At 33.4% G+C, this 19,457-nt stretch overlaps 1 protein-coding gene across 1 annotated transcript in view; it reads right to left on the bottom strand.

Moving 5' to 3' along the window:
• The window catches only part of LOC115444037, a 33,702-nt gene extending 19,817 nt beyond the window's left edge, over window positions 1-13,885 (bottom strand). Inside the window, exon 1 of the mRNA XM_030169655.2 lies at window positions 13,677-13,885. Within this exon, the coding sequence (XP_030025515.2) occupies window positions 13,677-13,713 (37 nt within the window). The 5' untranslated portion in view covers window positions 13,714-13,885. The remainder of the gene's footprint in view (window positions 1-13,676) is intronic.
• Window positions 13,886-19,457: the final 5,572 nt, after the last annotated feature.

Here is a 19,457-nt window from a genome sequence, read left to right as displayed (position 1 = left end):
TATGAATCTATTATAATAATGATACACAAGTACTGGTACGCTTTTTAATAAAATTGATAACAGATATAATGTTCAAAATTTATGTATTGATTATGATATGTTACACCGGGTTCAAGAAGACTAAAATATGTGGATGAAATAAAATAATGTTGAGCGTTTGAAACAGAAAACATTATTAATTATTTTTTTTTTAAAACATTCAACGTTAAGTAATAAAGAATTGTAGGTAGGTTTCACTAGGCGATATGTTTCTCGTAAGTAAGAATCTCAGCAAGGAAATTGTAGCTAGTGCAATAACTGCGCTACACTGTAACACTCAGTATCTAATGTTTCAACGACGAACAGTGCGGTGTCATAGTGCTTTGTAATGGAAAATTCTGCTCTACAAAGCATTCCATCGTATAGGAATATATATCAAATGGCTTGTATATCGCAACATGCAACAATTAAATATCGCCATCAAAATCACATCACATTAATTTATACGTAACTAATAATTATGACTACCTAATATGTTATCATCGTATCGTTTAAGTAATTAAACCAAGTATGATATAATAAGATATATTTTAATAATAATAAAGCTATTTTTACCTTAGTCACATTATTTAATTCTATCAGAAGTAAAATGACATCCAATTTCTTCGACTCTATAAAGTAATAGCTTATGTCTGGTATGAAAAGAATGAAGAGCTGGAAAAGGCGCTGAGACTACTTATATAACGATAAAAGACAACTATAATCAAGAAAACTCTAAAGAACTGTCTAGCCATTGCTAGCATATGCAATTCCCTTCCATTGAAGGTCTTGTTTTTTGATGTACCCTAAAGTATGCAATTTACATAACTATTTTAAACCTTTATCGCTGAAACTACCAGCGGAGGGGTAACTTCTGCGTTCAACGCTCAACTTGTTTGATGGCCTTCGTGTATAATGTTTTCGAATTTAGGAAATGAGACTACCGTTATATCGGAGAAAAATTCCAAAGTTGGATAATTCCATCTGTTTCTCAAATTAAAAATTTCATGTTTGTCTTTCAAGGAAGGAAATAATGCCAGGCATTGGATGGCAGATCTTTGCGAGGCCTTACCTGTTTGCCATAGGAGAGCTATTTTTTTCTTACTGCTTCTTGGAAGCGCAAGCCCCCTTACAACGCAAGGATCTGGGCTATATCCCATTCGCTGCCATTGGCCTCGGACATCGTTCATAAGTTTTACGTCGTAGATTCTTCCACTACTGGACCACTAAATACAATTATTTGATTTATGTACTAAATGACTCAATCTTAACTTTAAATGTAATGAAAAAAAGGCATTTTGAAGGTTCATCGCAATGCGGTTTTTGTAATGTACTAAAAACATAATCCATCATACGACTAAGGGCTGGGATAACATCTTGTTTTTACAAGTTGGATTGATGGAGATGTTATAATATAAATGTATTTTCGTTTTGTGAGGCAATGAAAAAGTATATTTTTTAGAGTTCGGATTTATGTTTTCATATTTTTCCTCTAAGGTAGAAACATGTCACCTAGAAAAATGTATCTCCAGCGACTACTTTTTTGTCATGAGTTATAGAATAAACTCGGGGATTTATATTTTATAGTAATAAATTATTATAGCAATATCATTCATAAATTGTGTAGAAAATATTTTTGCTTGTGTTTCTTTTTTATGTTTAGTCACAATTTACATAATACCAAAAAAACTTAATTATGCTTATGTAACTTTTAACAAAAAAACAAGAATGTGATTGATCTGACACTAAGTTTTTTTTTCATTGTATTGAATGACGAGACGAGCTTACCGTTCGCCTGATGGTAAGCGAAACGACCGCCCATAAACAGTAGCCTTCCAACCTACCTAAACTTCCATCACCTTGAATTACAAAGTATTGTTTTGTATTCCACTGCGCTCGCCATCCTAAGACATGAGATGTTAATTCCAGTAGTTACATTGGCTACAATATTCTTCCAACCAGAACGCAACGTTGACTACACACCAATGCTTGGCGGCAGAAATAGACATTGCGGTGGTCCTGCTGGCGGACTCTCACTAACCTTCACTACCCAAAAACACATACAATTTCATATGGATCGTTGATTATAAAGACGACAGGGTTTTTTGGGCCTCGAACTGTCATTTACTATATGAAACGCTATTAATTGTAAGCTATCCGCTCACGTTTACTTTTTGTGTAACAGTGGTATTATTAGACGAATTATTTTTGTAGACAAATATATTTATAGCATGGCGCTGCCATTTAAAACACTGCTACTATTATCTCTGATGTGGGTTAGACCCTTTAAAGATCTAAAACCATTGTTCGAATTTTCTATTGTAAATCGTTAAGGCGGAAAAGCTTTTGTTATTTGATTTACCCTAAAGTATGCGTAAAAAATATATCTGTTAAAACAACTGTAGTTAACATAAAACACACATACGAGAGTTCCTAAACAAACATTGTGTGAGAGATAATTTTATTAAAAGTATAAATTCAGGGGTATATTATCAGTGATAAACTTTACTAACCAAAAATAAAATAAACTTAAACGATAATAGTCTTTTCAATATAAAACTTGGTAAGCTAATTAATGTCAATAAGAATGACAATATTTTATTAGGTAAAATCTAATTAAGGGTGACAAAATTGAATCAAGAATTTTATTATATTTTATAGAATCTCAATTTTTTTCACATATTTTTTTTTTAATAATTTAATAATATTATTAGATGCCTGAGACAAATATCAAGGGTTCATTGCCATGCGGTCAATTAGAACCGTAATATGGTTTTCTTTTATACGCATTAAAGTCCGATCTCGACATAAAAGACTGTTCCCGGAATGAAAAGTACCTTTTAGGCTTCAGATATGATGAAGCTTCCTATTAGTGACAATTTTTAATAGACGGGTCAGTACTTACCTACATAATCATCAACCATATTCATATTTGTAGTAATTATGATTTTATTCTTAGTTATAAAACAAGTAAAAGTGTCTCATTCTCGACTCACAGTCCTCATTCTTATAATTTTGGGTCTCATCCACAAGAAATCCCTGGATACGCACCCTAAAGGGACTTGTTTTGTTTCTCATTATATTGTTTATCTCAAGCCGTATTTTGGAGGTTGCGGAGTGTGAAATCTCTCCTTATCCTTTACAAATGCAAGCAAAAATTAATTTACATAAATCAGCTTGGGTTTTTTACGAAATTAATATATACTATTTTAGGATTTTTTTATTTGTTTATAATTACAACTTACCGAAGAACGCGTAGGCCATGGTTAATAATTACGTAGCTAAGAATAAAACAAGTAAAATAAACTTTACTCAGTCGAAAGAAATCCTTTGAGTTTCAGTTACTGTAGGACTACTTAATTTATATTGAAAGAGGTCACATTATTAGTTAAATCGATTCCACGAGGAACATGCTAACTTTGTATTAACTTCTACGTTTACATCGTAGATGTTCCGTAACACAGTTACAAGAGTTACGTTCAACGATTCCCGACTTTTCCAGTTTTATGGCATTAGTTAATGTGTACTTCAAGTGGTCATACGATCTTCCTACACATAAATCTGCTCTCGTAAAAAGAAAATATAAGTTTATTCCCAACTGTGAAACGTGGATACCTACCATGTGCTGCGACGGCAGTATCAATGTCGTGGTCAAATCTTAGAATTGATCACTTGCCAACCATTTCATGAAATGGTTATATTTTATGAAATGGATACTAAAACTGACTATATCGTTTAAACGTTTACGTTAGGTGATAATATATTATCAATCCACGTCTGGCCATAGCATTACTGTATGGTTTCCATGATACCAGAGGTTTAATAAATAATATCTCGCAGTTGGCTTGCAGTACTTTCCTTTTATCTTCCCTTTGCGTTTATTGTTTTCTTTTTTATCACACTAATGATCGAGTGATATGTTGCATCACGAAAACAAAGAGCTATCAGCGCCTCTAACGGTGGTCACTTTACTAGTTTACGATATGACCACCAATTTTTGGCCATATTATGAAATACCCGTACGTTTTCCTGTTCATATCGTCAAACGCTAAATATTCATTGATCTGGCTAGACCATATCATGATGTGGGCAGCAGAAATTTTCTATTTCGTGAAATATAAGCATTTTATTAAATGTTTGGCTACATCATGCAGTGATCAGTTTTAAAATCTGGCCACGAAATCGTCATAAGTTACACCGTAAATATCTGTAAAAATTAAGATCGATTTGAAAACGAAGTCACAGTAAAATCGCGTCAGTAGAATTTTACAATCTCTAACTTACAGCTACTGAACTTAGGCTCTACGGAGGCCAAAGTCAATGTTCATTATTGAAACAGAAAAGGCGTGAAAATATTGTTTCATATCAAAAGCTAATATCAAATGTCAAATCCATGTGAGTTGCTAAATTATTGCCCTTCGTTTCCTCTAATACAATAATAATTAATGACATCAGTTAGTGGCTCGAGCGTTACGCATAAAGCGTATAATATTCTAGAGGACCTTTTAGTTGATGCTAAATTTACTTAAGAATAGACACATTGCAAGCCTTTGATAGGTTTTATAACATCGTGCGATGTTTGTACGAATTGATCATGGATAGCTAATAGAGTGTGAAAACGACATTACCATGAGTGATTCATACACGGCCTGGGTTTTAGTGATTAAAATGTTTTTGATCCTAGTTTAGCTTTTTAGCCCCACGGAATTTCTAAGTATCGGGGTGGCATAATCTAGATTTCTTAAAACGGGTTTAAGGCAATGACTAAGGCGGACTAGAAACGTTATAATAATATTATTTGGTAGTTTAAGATATATCACTATCATCATTCATAGCAGACGCATCCCTTCGTTATGATTAGAGCCTCGGATAGTATTTTATTAGATTTTACTCGCTGCTCTTACTAATTACCTATACAATAAATTTCTCTGAATTAATTATCTAAGCGAGTTATTGTAATAGCTAAATAAAAAATAAATCAAAATCAGAATATTATGATCTATTTGTGTACCAAATTTAATCTTAATCCATTCAGAAGTTTGGAACTTTAATTAAAAAAACACCTATCATGCAATTTAAATTTTCGTCTCACATCACCGCACCAGAAGTAGAGCATAGGCATATAAAAATACGCATCCCAAATGTGGGTTTTAAGTCCATGTCTTTGTTGCGTTATTGATTTAATTCTGAATAACATCATATGACTAACTCTCTTCAAACTCTTAATACATTTAGCTACGAAATAATATAGTATCTTACGTCGACAAATTTAAAGAGCAATAACTCAAATGTTGAAGAAATGAAGAAACAATACGTGATAAGGAAAACAAAACAAATCAAAGAACAAAACCTTTCCGTTGATATAAATGGTTTACGTTAAAGGAATACTAAACATCAGGTAGGGAAAGTCAATGAAATTAAATTCCCTTTTCGTTTTCGTAGCATTTGGAATAGTATTATGCTAATTGTACCAAAGGTTGCTGTTTGATTTATTTTACGTAAGTATTTTTAACACATATTATTCTGTTAATATATTTTTAGATATTACAAATACAATCGATAACTACTTAACAAATATAATAGTATTTATTTGCCTATCGTTGGTTCGTAACACAAGTTCTTTTTAGGGTTCCGTAGCGAACGAAGAAACTTTAATATACCTAGTCTTGCCATAAATATTGTAATAAAGAAAAAAGAAAATTGTTAACTGCAAATAACATTTATTACTTTTACAGTGTGTCAGTTTAATACATAAATATAAAACAATTAAAAATATAAAAAGCTTATTCGAAGTGGTCTCCATTGGCTGCAATACAGTCCTTTAAACGATGAGGCCAGTTATCAATAGAAGCACGCACTCTTTCCATGGGAAAATTCTTCACTGCCAATCGTATAGATTGTTTTAGGGACTCCAAATTATCATGGCGTTTAGAGCAAGCTGTACTCTCTAAAACTAACCACAAATCATAATCCAGCGGATTAAGATCGGGACTAGACGACGGCCAGTCTTCAGCTCTGATGAAGTCCGAAACGTTCGATTCCAACCAAGACTGCGTGGACCGAGCTTTATGACCCGGCGCCGAGTCTTGCTGGAAGGACCATACTTGGTTATTGAACATGGTGATGTTAAGGGGCTTAACTACCTTCTCAAGAATGGTATCTTGATACACTTGTGCCGATGTTTTGATACCTTTTTCACAAAAATATGGCTCAGTCACTCCTTCATAGCTAACACCCCACCAAACCATCACTGAAGTCGGATAATGTCCACGTTGCACTCTGTCGACTAATTGGGAAGCTTCCTTAGAGCTTTGAGCATAAATACGGTCATTTTGTTTGTTAAAATGTTGCTCAATTGTAAAAATTTTCTCATCCGTAAACAAAATTTTTCTGTGACCTCCCTTTGCGTACCGCTTCAGTAGTTGTTTCGATTTTACCACCCTATTCTTCTTTAAATTATCAGTTAAGAAATGGCCAGTGCGTCTCTTATAGGCTGCAAGTCCTAAGTCATCTTTTAAAATACGCGACATGGTTCTAGGTGCTATCTTCATTTCCCGAGATAAAATCTTTTGCTTTCGGACAGGATTTCTTCGAATTCTTTCCCTTACTGCTTTGACCACCTTTTTCGTACGAACACTACGTGGACGGCCAGATCTTTTTCTGTCACAAACAGAGGAGGTCTCATTGTACCTATTAATAGCCCGGTACACAAACATTTTACTAATACCAAGTGTATGGAGAGTTTTAAAAATTGCATTTGGCTCCATACCTACTTTGTGTAATGCTATCACAGCGATTCGGTTCTCTTTATCACCCCACACCATTTTAATATCGCAAAATATTTTACAATGTATTGGCGCCAAAATGAGAAAACACAATGAACAATCGTATAAAAATGACAGATTCGAAATTCAAATGTAATATTTTTTTATAATTAAGTGTAACAGTATTTATGGCCAGACTAAGTAGTTTAATAATCGCTTTGGTCAAAAATGGAATAATTTAAAGCTATCTGTCACATAGATCTACGATCAGTGGCGAAGGGTGACATTTACCGAAAGAGAACCCGACATAACATATAGGTACTACTAATATTCATAAATTCAGTTTGCTATCATTCTAATGGTTAAAAGATTTAACATAAGTTACGAAAAGGAAGTCGGCAGGAATAGGGTTATATACACCCTTCGCCAATATCTACGATATACTTCCATACAGACGAGATTTTGCCATTGCCACGGAACTCTATGCAAAACATGACGTTCAATATTTTATAGCTTGTGTGCTCGATATGATAATATTTGTAGAGTGGATGTTGACTCTGGACAAAACATTATATCGTATATATCGTATGAATATTCAAGTACTACTTTTGCCTACACTTGGTTAACATTACACGCGAGTTATTTTTTATGTTGAAAGTAATATTTACCGGTGGAAGTATTCCACAAGCATTTTTTATTACATTTCGCGGTAATTCGGTTTGTTATATTACTATATTAAAGAAATAAAAAGGACTATGTAGAGCAAGATGATTATCTTCGAATCAATATTTGCCTTATAAGGCTTCACTAACGTCTAATGGGAATTATTATCTCATAACTCAAGGTGAAGCTTGCAGTCTCGATAATTTGAAATGCAGATGAGACAAAACTGCTAATCGATTTGTATTTGTGCTAGGAGGCGAGTCTGTTCCATATTGAGCACAAATTCCAGACTCCAGGCTGATATTGAGCAGAAAGCCACTTTGCCTAACCCGGGTTTGAACTTGGGACTTCGAGGTAGTAGTTTACAACACAAGCATTACAAATACGACCTCAGGCACTGTTCACTGTCAACTACGCTCCTACATAAGTATATGATAATCATACGAATACCTACGTGCCATTACGCTCCAATTCGCTCTCTAATACCTAACAAATAAAATTTACTTGAACATGGTGAAATAGGCCGTAACACCTTAAAATGCAAAGAACGCATTAAAATACATTGGCGTTAATGGACTTTTAAAACAGAGTTTACGGTATTAAAAATGGATTTTGCAAATAGCTCAGACATTCTTCCTGAATATTATCAAATTATTTTAGAATTTACTTGTTTTGCGAAATAGCTACATTAACATATTTCATTAAATTAAATATTAACAAAAGATGATGTTTAAAATAAATTGCTGCTTGAGAAAGAGAGATAATTAATACATAACGTAATATTTATATAAACACACACCAAATTAAATATAATTTTCTGAAGAAACAGTATACAGTATATAGTAACCGATATTACACAATGTTTCTTAAGAAAATTAATAAATCCCATTTTTTTACTATAGCTATATGCATATTGAGTTCAAGATTTATTTATTGTTATTTGGTTATAATCTAATTGATCTAATGATCTAATGGATCTGCAATGCAGGGCTGTTCACTGTAAGGTTCTAAGTTTGATTTTCATTTCCGGTATACAAAATAAGGGTAAGTTTTTGGACTAGGAAAATGGATCCGAGTTGTCCTGAATTGCAATTAGTGTTTGATATCAAATTTCAGTATATAATGCATAGACGAAGAATAACCTTGGCATAAAGTCAAACCCGACGCACGATGTGATTCGACCAAACTTTACCGTGCTTTTGAGTAACTAACCGCTTACTTAACATTTCCGGCCCAACAAAATTTTGTAGCGCTGGTTTTTATCAGCATATTATGCTGAACTGGGGTCGGTTTTGTGACAAGTAAATATATGTAAAGTTTTTTTGTAATTATGGTTTTCAATGTATTGTATGTAATCTTGCTTGTTACAAATAAATACTTTCTTTCTTTCTAATAAAGTATTTTTTTTTTCGAATAAAATCAACACATTGTCTCATCCCGTCTACCGTATATCTGTACTAACTCGCACTACGCTTTAACGCCAGCAGCTCATAGTAAACTGCGATAGAAGAATTCCTGTGCCGCAACACATAAAAGCGCTAAAGGTTTAGAGCCATACCATAGTAAAACGTTTTTTAACGGACAATAAATTTATATGGGGAAATATTGTCACATTGTGAGTATCTGAGTAGAACGGCGCTGGGCCGAATTAATCTAAAATTATTTCTTACGTTTACGCGAATGTTATAAATCGAAATGAAACTTGTCCAATTTTATCGTGGTTTTTTTGTATTATGTTTGCAGCCCCGTGACTATCAAGGCTGGGAAGTCTTCGAAACTTAGTAACAAAATTAAAATATTGCGAGACATATGTTATAGCTATTATAATGACGATAAAAGGAACAGATATTCAAGATTAGACGTTTGATACCGTTCCTTCCCTAAAATAATCTTATACATCATGCTGTGTAATTTCAACAGTTTCCTAAAAGTATTTAGATCAAAGTTAACGAAACTCAATCCTGGGCAAGAGATGGTTCAACCTTTCTCAAATTACTAATGTATTTGAAACTTGTAATATTGGCCTACTCTTCATAAATAGTTTATAATTCAGGATCTAAAAAATACTTAATAGCAAAATATCATCCGCAGATAAATCTTTCACGTGTATATTTAAAATAGGAAACAAAAAAACCTCACATATTATAAAAGTAAGTTTGTCGCCGCATCTGTCTATCTGAATGCGATAGACAAACTTAAAAACTATCAAACCGATTTTGATTAAATTTTGGTATGGAGATAGTTTGAGATTCAGGGAAGGACGTAGGCTACTTATAAACCTGGAGAAAATAAAAGCGGGACTTTTAGGCCAGAAAAACTTTTTCTCGGTTGGAACCGCGAGCAATTTATTGTGGAGATAATTTGAGGCCCTGGTGTTCTGCTCCTAGGCAAAGTCAGGACGGCTCGCTAGTATTAGTATAAAAGCATACAAAAACAAATACAAACTATTGACCGTGTATGAAACATTAAGGAAGAATAAGTTAATGATCCGATACTAAGAGATGTTATCGGAAATAACGTAAGAATTGTACCGTTATATGTTTTATGGCCCGAAAGTAAAACATACAATTTGCTGGAAGTATGCCGCTACGAAATTCACAGGTCAGTGGAAGTGCCATATGTTGCTTGGTCGCTGCATGTCACGTCGTGTGCGGTCATGCGTTTTAGCAAGATTCGATTCGGACCATTGACTCGATGTCGGATAACTGACGATTTCGAAAACTTCTCCGTCTTCAGAGGGCTCATTTATGACTATTTGATGGGAAATATCTAGTTCCCAAGAGACTAACACACCACAAATTAAAATAGATATGGGACTCACAATTTATGCTTTTTACAACTGAAATGACAGAAAACCATAAAATATGCAACAAAGTTACTTAATGGTAAGTAATCATCCGTGACACTCAGAGCCGCGGGTATGAAAGAGAGATACCAATCATCAGGTAAAGGAGCACGGATTTGACGTCAGGTATAAGTATATAGTGTATACACTATATTGAGATAATGGAACATGATGGTAAGCTATTCTATTCGTGCCACTGAACTTATAAATATTTATCTATCATTATCTCAAATTATTCCACGAAAACATAAGAAATATAATAATATTGATATCATAAAAACATGTTTACTTTAATAAGTACATTAAAACCTAATTGATTTCTGCAACATGACACTTCTATTATAAAGTTGAATTATTTTTCGTACAAAATATATAAATGTATACTACACACTAATGTTGTCAATACCCCCACGATCAAAATATTTCTACTGAAATTATTCCTAAGATTGTCTAAAAGTGAATGCCCGCAGCAATAAGTCGCCTTTTGTATTTTTTCTTTTGGTATAAATAAACGGTGTTTTTTTTCTACTTATTTTTTTAGGAATTACAGAGATATTTAAACGTTTTTGTGATAATAAATTATTCATTTTGTTTGTCAAAGTTTAACCCAGACCACCTGCTTCGTCTCATGAGTGTTATAAAACATCAAAACTTCAGTGAACTACTTTGTTACACTCGTAAATATCATACAATGCCGAGATATCTTAAATGTTTTAACTTTCAAAGTGAAACTAATAAATAAGGACTAATATTGCCCCTCTGCAAAAGTTTACTAAAATCAATTAAAAACTGGCATGCTATAGTGTAAAATACAATTGATCATTGATTCGGAACTGAACACGCTTGTCCAATAAATAAAGATAAAAATGCAACTAAATGATCGCACATTTCAATGATTTAAGGACGATAAGCGTAATCTAGTATACCTATTCTCTTTACGAATCTTTACGGACAAACAAGGGAGGCACCGTTAATAACACCGACAAAGTTCATTGATTTCGTGACATTGCATAATATATTCGTGGCAATGTTCAGTACTATGCTAATGTAATTTGAAATGGGTGGCATGCCTCTGGGATGCTGTACGTAGATTCCGATACCCCAGGCAAAAGGTAAATTGAAATCTCCACCTCAAAATTTAATTTACAAAAGGCTCTGTTATTTGTATCAGAAAGAACATTTTCAGTATTAATAAAATCATTACTTTTTAAAATAAAATAAATATTTTTTTTAACATCATTACACTGCATCACTTTTGTTTTAACAATATGTTCCGAGATAATTATGTCTTTATAGTTTTAAATTGTAAAATAATATGTTTTTTCAGAACACTGTACACATATTGAATCACGAAAGAGACATCAAAGCTACATGTATCTACGTTTAAATTATACTCTAATCCAACCACAAAATCTCAAGAATTTGCGGAATATATGTCTTGCGAAAGGAATATTTAGTACAATATCGTCAATTATTGCTGAAATATCTGTTGATTTTAGCAATGTGAGAGCTGAGATAAATGTACGACATTTAGTGTAGTAAGGTTATGTAATAATCTATGCCTTAGCGTATGATTAACACGAGATTTTTAAATGCGATCGATTTTTTAATTTGTCGAAAGTTAAATAATAAGTACCTACATAATATGTTTATGGAATAAATAAAAAAGGTTACGGTAAGAATATTTTGCTTAAAAATATGTGTGTCTGAGAATATTATTTATCTTAATTTATAATTACAATTGTACAATCTAAGAAAGCATAGTTTAACTGTTCAAGTTTTACCATATTAATCGATGTTACGTTACTTCATTTTAAGATTTGTCATTGTCGAGGCTGTTAAGTGTGCAATTTTTCCGCATTTTATCATAGAAAATATATCCCCTACGGACTAGACTTCATTTAATTACATTCAGGCAGAAGACTTCCCATCACAATTGATCAAAAAGAAAATAAGTTTCGAGAGAGATTATGGGCAATATTTTTTATAGAACACGAAGTCAACAATCAAAATTATTAAATAATACTTACCATATTTATTCACAAGTACATTTGCAATAAAATAATTAATATGATTCGTTCCCCTGGTCTGGTCCTTCTAAAATGTGAATCCGGTCGGAACAACACACTCAAGTATGTTGCACAATTGCGACTGTTCACTAGCTCAACGACAACCACGTCTAAAAGAGTACAGTCTGAGGCAAATCGTGCTAGTTAACCCGGAATTTCTACCTTTAAATGGTACCAAGGGCTTACCAGCCCATAATATTACAATTATCTGTTACCGAAGACCAAAAGGATGTCAAAATTAATTTATGTATTAATTATACTGTTTTGTTTTATACAATACTAGCTTTTACCTGCTGCTACGCCCGTGTGAAATAGTTTTCCGGTGCAAACTTTTTCCGGGAATAAATAGTAGCATATAATATTCAGAAGTAATGTAGCTTCCTTTTAGTAAAAATTTCCGAAGTCTGTTTAGTAGTTCCGAAGATTAACCTCCTTAAACAAATAAACAAAGCTCTTCACTGCTTCAGCCTTATATATTAGTAATGATTTTATTTTTACTGACACAAGTGTCTACTTATTTGCTTTTGTAGCTTTGTTTACATTTTATTGCGAATCATACGTTTTTTGTATCTCAAATATTATATAATAAATTCAAATTAATTTCATTTCTCATATTGTTTTTCTCATGCATACGATTGGTAATGTGAATTCTACAAATAAGTATGTTTCGTAAGTTTACTTCCCGAGATGTAACTAAAAATTATCTCCTGGTTACATTTCGTGTGAATATGAAGAAGTGAACTCATAACAATAGTGGTATTTTGCCAAATCACTGACAAAATTTATAGAGACCGTTTAAACATATTTTGCTTTTCATATTTTTACATTATTTATTGGGTGGAAATACTATCATTCTCAATAGTTTATTCTTAATTGACTTGTAAATGCAAATAGGTTCTTGATTGTGTATCAATAGAAAAGAAGTAATTGGCATCATGTTACAATTTCCTGATAAAAAATCATTTGTTTTGTAATAAAAAAAATTATAGTCGTTTCCAATATCATACATATTCTGTTATCACGTTACATGCACTTGAAATTGTTAACGACCTGAATGTATTATAAATTCAGAATCACATGTTTGTAAAAATGTTTCCATGATTATTAATGTATAACCCGTTCATTATAAATCTAATGGCGCGATTATGACGGTTCATAAGTGTCGTATTACAGTTATTATAGTCATTTTAAAGACGTATAATGATTTTTCGTATTAGTGTAGGTATTTGCATAAAAATCACAAGATAATGCAGTAGTAATAAAAAATGTAATAGACTTGGAATTATAAATATGCTAATCCTTATAAAATAAACTTACTTGCAATAAAAACGGCACTTAAAAACAGTAATAACATTGTAATTTATGTTAAGCTGCGTTCAGTAAAAACTTCTAAAGTGTACTTAATTCACAAAAGCCTTGTACACAACAACCAGATAGTAAAACGTACTAGACACAAATGAAAGTTTGTTAGAGTATCGTTAAAGTATCATAGACTAGAGGTGGAGCAAACGTTCGCTTCGGGTGGTATCGCGCGCCAAACTGAGCCACTGAGGCGAGTACGGGAATAAATCTTTCAGCTTCAAACCACGAGGGAAATCCTAAAGACCCGTCGAATTCACGGACCCATATATTATACAAAACATTCATGAGTCCTGTAATTGGTCGGTCTCAAGTTGAGGTGACGAGAAATATGTATAATTTATGCTCGGTTCTTGTTAACGTTTTCTAACTTTGGTAATTATTCATTCAATTGCGGAAGTTTACGTGTTATATACCCGTGATGCAAATGAGGTGGAAGATAATATATTATGCGGAATTAAGGTTTATTGTTTATTTTATAAACACGATTCATACTCTACCAGTTACTTGTGGAAGTTATAGGGCGGCATTGGCATTTGCCATAGCGTCCATAAGTTGACAATACTATACCAGTCTGTTATTATGGATGTTTATGGGTAGCAGCGATCTCGCATCATAAATTGATCCATTTGCTGGTATGTCGTATTTGAACCATAAAAGTATCAAAAACAATATATTAAATTGTATGTTCTATATTATGTATTTGATAAAATATTTAACGGTTTATTTAAATTCCTTTCCTAAACGGAAATTAACATTACGTGGGGGTTTTTTCTAAATATTGCACAAAGTTACCTAAATATTAGTCATGAAATAATAAGCAACAGATTTATGATTTACGATTATGATTACGATCAATCTTGCCGGGCATTGCGGACCATATGTTACTGTGAAAATATTTATAATCTATAAGCCTGTGATCGACTAATAATTAACGGCAAATTACTGTCATCCTATTTTTTTTTTTTTAACGTAGATAAATCATCAGATGACTATCTCCCGCCTTGGAATGGGCGGGAGGGCGTGTCAGACTTCTACTGACTAAAAACCTACGGTGTTCCCATCCTTTGCCTATGTGCCTAGGTCCAAGATCCGATGGCATTGAAACCTATTCTGTGACATTTCAATATCTTGCTTACTTCTGAATCCGCAGTGAAATCTACGCGAGCGTCACAAGTTGAGAATGTCAGTGAAGTGAAACATACGCACTAACTCATAAGTTAGATCTTAGGGATATGAAACTATTGGATAAATCTGTAAACAAAGATTTCATTATTGCACAATCTCGAGATGTCGATAGTCACTTCGCTTGACACTAACTGTGCTTTACAGAACAGTACTTGGGATTGCTGACTACATAATATTGGCGTATAAATGTCGAACGTTTTTTTTGGGAACCGCCGTGGTGTCACTTGTGGTAACCTGCTAACGGTGTACAGGCGACCCCGGCTTAGCAACCACGGCAATTCCTAGGGAGATATGGGAGGGTAGGGAAGATGGTGTTTGTAAATAATTTATGCTGTTGATAATGTCGAGCGATTAAAAACACCCTAATCCTATATAATTAAAGGCACAAATTAATCAAGCAGTGTATGCATATTATTTCGTAACCGCCGCCCGAAAGTAAATTTGACGCCATTCTAAAACTACCAGACTAACTAGATGTTCACTGGTATAAAGACCTGTCAAGTATGAATAGTAGTCGCGATACGAGACGAGCTATCATTACTTAATAATTTTTTTTATTGGATGTCTATTATTTTTTGTATAACTAATGGCCAGTAAAAACTTGTTACTTGTTTTATTAATATAATGGACGTTTATGCAGCGGCAAGTCTTATGGGTTTTACTTCAGCTTACTTTTACGGTTTATGACGTGACTAGAATTTCAGAAGTTTATCACGAGATATACTGGATTCCGAGCCTAAAAATTATGCGCCTGAAATTAATATTTTTATAACTTAAGTATGTCACTTGGGCCACAATACCACCCTGGCTGCAATTTTTCCAATATAGCACGTCGCTTAAGCGGGTAGTATACTTTTTTTGAAACCAGTCAGTCGTTACGAATTTACCCTTTGACGTGCCGTATCTGTTTATTTCGGTACATTAGAAACTTGAATATTTACCGCAGCACGAGACAAATTTCTACTTAATATCTCTGTAAATTCTGAGAAAAACAGTGGTTATACACGAACGGGTAGATATACATTAATATTATTGATCTTAAGTATGCTTTATTCGTGTTTTTCTGATTTTGGTAGTGAAGCACGGAACCCTAAAAATAATCTAGATTTTGTTTCTTAATAAAATTCTTAATTTAATTTGTTTAATAATTAAATAAAAGTTCGGAATAAATAGAAGTTCTATACTTCAATATTACATTAAAAATTAACCTCAAATCTTAACTGCAGACAGTTATGTTGGCATTATGAGCAACAGACGCAGTATAAGTAAAATGAAGTAACAAGTTTTGCAGTTGCGTTTTGTGCAGCATCACCGGAGACCCAATAAATCTCTTCTCCTTTCTTAACCTCATTCTACCTCCTTAATGGAGAACACACCTATATATTATAGCTGTGTAGGTTTGTTAACATGATACCGATCACGTAGTTCTAAGCGACTTTATTCCCTACTGCCCTTTGGGATATCGCCAGCAGCCTGCTTTATTTAAAAAAATCAGCTAATACTAAATAGCAAGCAGATGAAGTCGTAGATTCCGTATTGGTGTAAATAATATGATGTATTTTTAATAGTACCTATGTTTAAATCAAAAATCTTGTGGCTCTGAAGCTGTTATTTTATGACTTAAGAGTTATAAGTTAAAACATTCAAATAAATATTTGGTAAGTGGTTTAATACACAAATTCTCTTCACTTTAAGTAATAATAATAATATTCAAATGCCTACTGGTCAAAAATGATAGAATTAAAATACTTAAAGAGTGGCTCATTTGCGGCTCTGTTGTCACGAAAACTTCTGCACCACACTAAATTTAGATTTTTAATAGCTGCATTAGCAGCGACACACTTCTGGTCAAAATAAGCTGCGTAGTTATGCAGTAGCACGATTTATTCTTTGTTATTATGTTATATCATCTTAGTTAACGCCTTTTATAGGAGCGGGGGAGGGGTGAATTACGTATCAAATAACCTTATCCCCCCCTCACGCCATGTGACACAATTGTAAATAACATTTAGAGCATAATTAAATCAATATGAGTCGTATCATTTGAAAAAAAAAACCCTTTTATAAATAAACACACTTCGATTATTATTATATAGGAAAGACCGTCTGTGTAACGCCAAGTAGCGACTCAAGCACTGTTATATTCCGGTTTGAGAGATAACGTAGGCCGTGTGTATTGAGCACCGATACTTACACACACATTTACATTACGCTTAATGTCTTCACTGTCTTGTTAACTTCGGGTGGTGTTTCCGGTTACTACATTATGACTAGCTAAGACGGTTACCATCAGGCGAGCGGCTTGCCATAACTACTTGATATAATCTATACTTCTATTGTATATGCGAAAGGAAATCTATTATTCTTTCATATCTGGACCACTTAACGATTTCCGTTGAAATTTGATATGGAGTTAGTTTGAGACCCTGGGAAGGATATAGGTTACTTTTCATCCTGGGAAATTGTATAACGGGTTTTTATTTCGGAAAATGTTTTAGATGCGGGTAATGCCGCGAGGAAAACTTAAAAATATATAAATATATTCGCAATATAAAATAGTATAACTACTTATTTATGCTACTTCTAAACTTTTTTGATACAAGTCACTGATTGAAAACGCTTACGTACTTCATTAAAATGTGTTTGCGCGTATACTGTTCTCTTGTCTCTTCATTTCGGTTGGCATGTCTTTCTGGTTTACATTTTAACCTTTCTATTTATTGAAGAATCTGCTTTCGCGGGTTAAATAATTCAATATTAAAGCGACAAGGAAAGACTTTAGACGTGACATCGTGTCGTAATTCGTAATAAATACTATATTTCGAGTTGCGACAAATTATAATGCGGATTGCAAAGCCAAAACTATGCTTAGCTGTTGAGCTCAGCTCGCACGGTTGATGTAATGTTTCATGCTTGTTAACAGTCTGCAAACTATGTAAATTTCGCTATGCATTATGTGTATTCGGTCACATTACTCTTCAAAATATACGTAACAATAATTTTGACTCGTTAGTGAATACTCTGTCAGTACCTTTTCTGTTAGTATAAACATCTCAAGTCTCTCGTACTGACTATGTAATAGCTTATTTTTCATCCATCACCTCAATAATTAAGTTATCTATTTGATGTATTTTATCACAATAAGTTATCCGTATTTTCTTCTGATAAATAACTTTGTGATTGTATTTACAGAAAATGGAGCTCAGCTAACACATTTATAGACGTGCCCGTATTGAAATGAGATTTTCTTAAAATAAAGAATTCAAGGCAACAGTCGTAACGTTGATTCTAAAGACGAGGGATCTGCAATAAAGGAAAAAAGAAACAGTTCTTAATAAGCAGTATGTTAGAGCTACCTATCTGAGAAACAGCTTCAAAAATTAGGTGATAAGTGTGCTATTCAATATTTATACGCGACCACAAATTGAGCTATGTCTGTAGAATTCTATTCGGTTTTAACTGCTGTAATATGGGATTATCTTACCAATATTATCAATGAGACAATGGATATTTGCATGTTTGCTAGAAAACGCAGGAAAGTCTGGGCAGATTTCGTTGAAATTTGTGTTACTACATAAACCATGTTATATATGAAAAAGTATACAGTGGGAAATGTTCGGAAAATATAAATCACAAGCCGCGAGCAACACCTTGTAAGTAATGTGACTAATTTCTTACTAATTGCTATTCCAATCAATTTCAAGGGTAATAGATATATTAATATTTTTCTGTCTCAGAATTAGTCTACGCCGCGCCGCAGCCACAACGTTAATGAATTAGATTAGGGATTATTTCTCGAAATAGCTCCATTTTTGTTGATGTAAATAATATAATAACGCAAAGCCAGCTAATCTAATTTCAAACGGTGATTGGTAGCAGCCACGTTCTCTAAACTCGATTTCAAATGAGTAACAAATAACATTAGATACTGTATACCAAAATAATATATTGTATCGACTTTAGCAGTATAAAGATGTAGTCCGCTTCTGTAAGACTGCACGTATTGTCCATATATTTCAATAATGATGTAGCTTGAGTCCGTAGTCGTAATACAAGTTTTATCAAGCAATATACATAATTGATAGCCGTCCTTAGATCTCTGAAGACGTAAGCAGGTGCGCAGCGAATGCAAGGTACGCCAAGTTAAATCCATCCCATAAAGTGTAGCGAGCCTATTCTCATATTCACAAATACAAACAGTTTGACAATTAAATTGGATTTCAGCTTCACGATATCGCTCTATACTAGTGTTGCCATAGTTTCGATCTTTACTTTACTCTCCAACTATTCCCGCAACGGACAGACGTCTCTGATCAGTGAGATGTCCTGGTAAACCGGTACAGATGGTTACTATGGCAACTGCGATGATTGTTAGATGAATATGTCTGTATATCGTCCACATTGCACTTAGTCATATAAATTTCATTCACTTTCTATTCCGAGAGATGACAACAAATAATTCAAGCAAATATTAACAACGAAAATTAGAGAACACCTGTAAAATTTAATTCCGTAGAGAGGCCGATTAACGAATAAACTGAACGTGCGAAC

Source organism: Manduca sexta, chromosome 19 (assembly GCF_014839805.1).
Source record: "Manduca sexta isolate Smith_Timp_Sample1 chromosome 19, JHU_Msex_v1.0, whole genome shotgun sequence".
Lineage (NCBI taxonomy): Eukaryota > Metazoa > Arthropoda > Insecta > Lepidoptera > Sphingidae > Manduca > Manduca sexta.
Note: the sequence above shows the minus strand (reverse complement) of the source record. Positions and strands in the feature narration are given on the sequence as shown.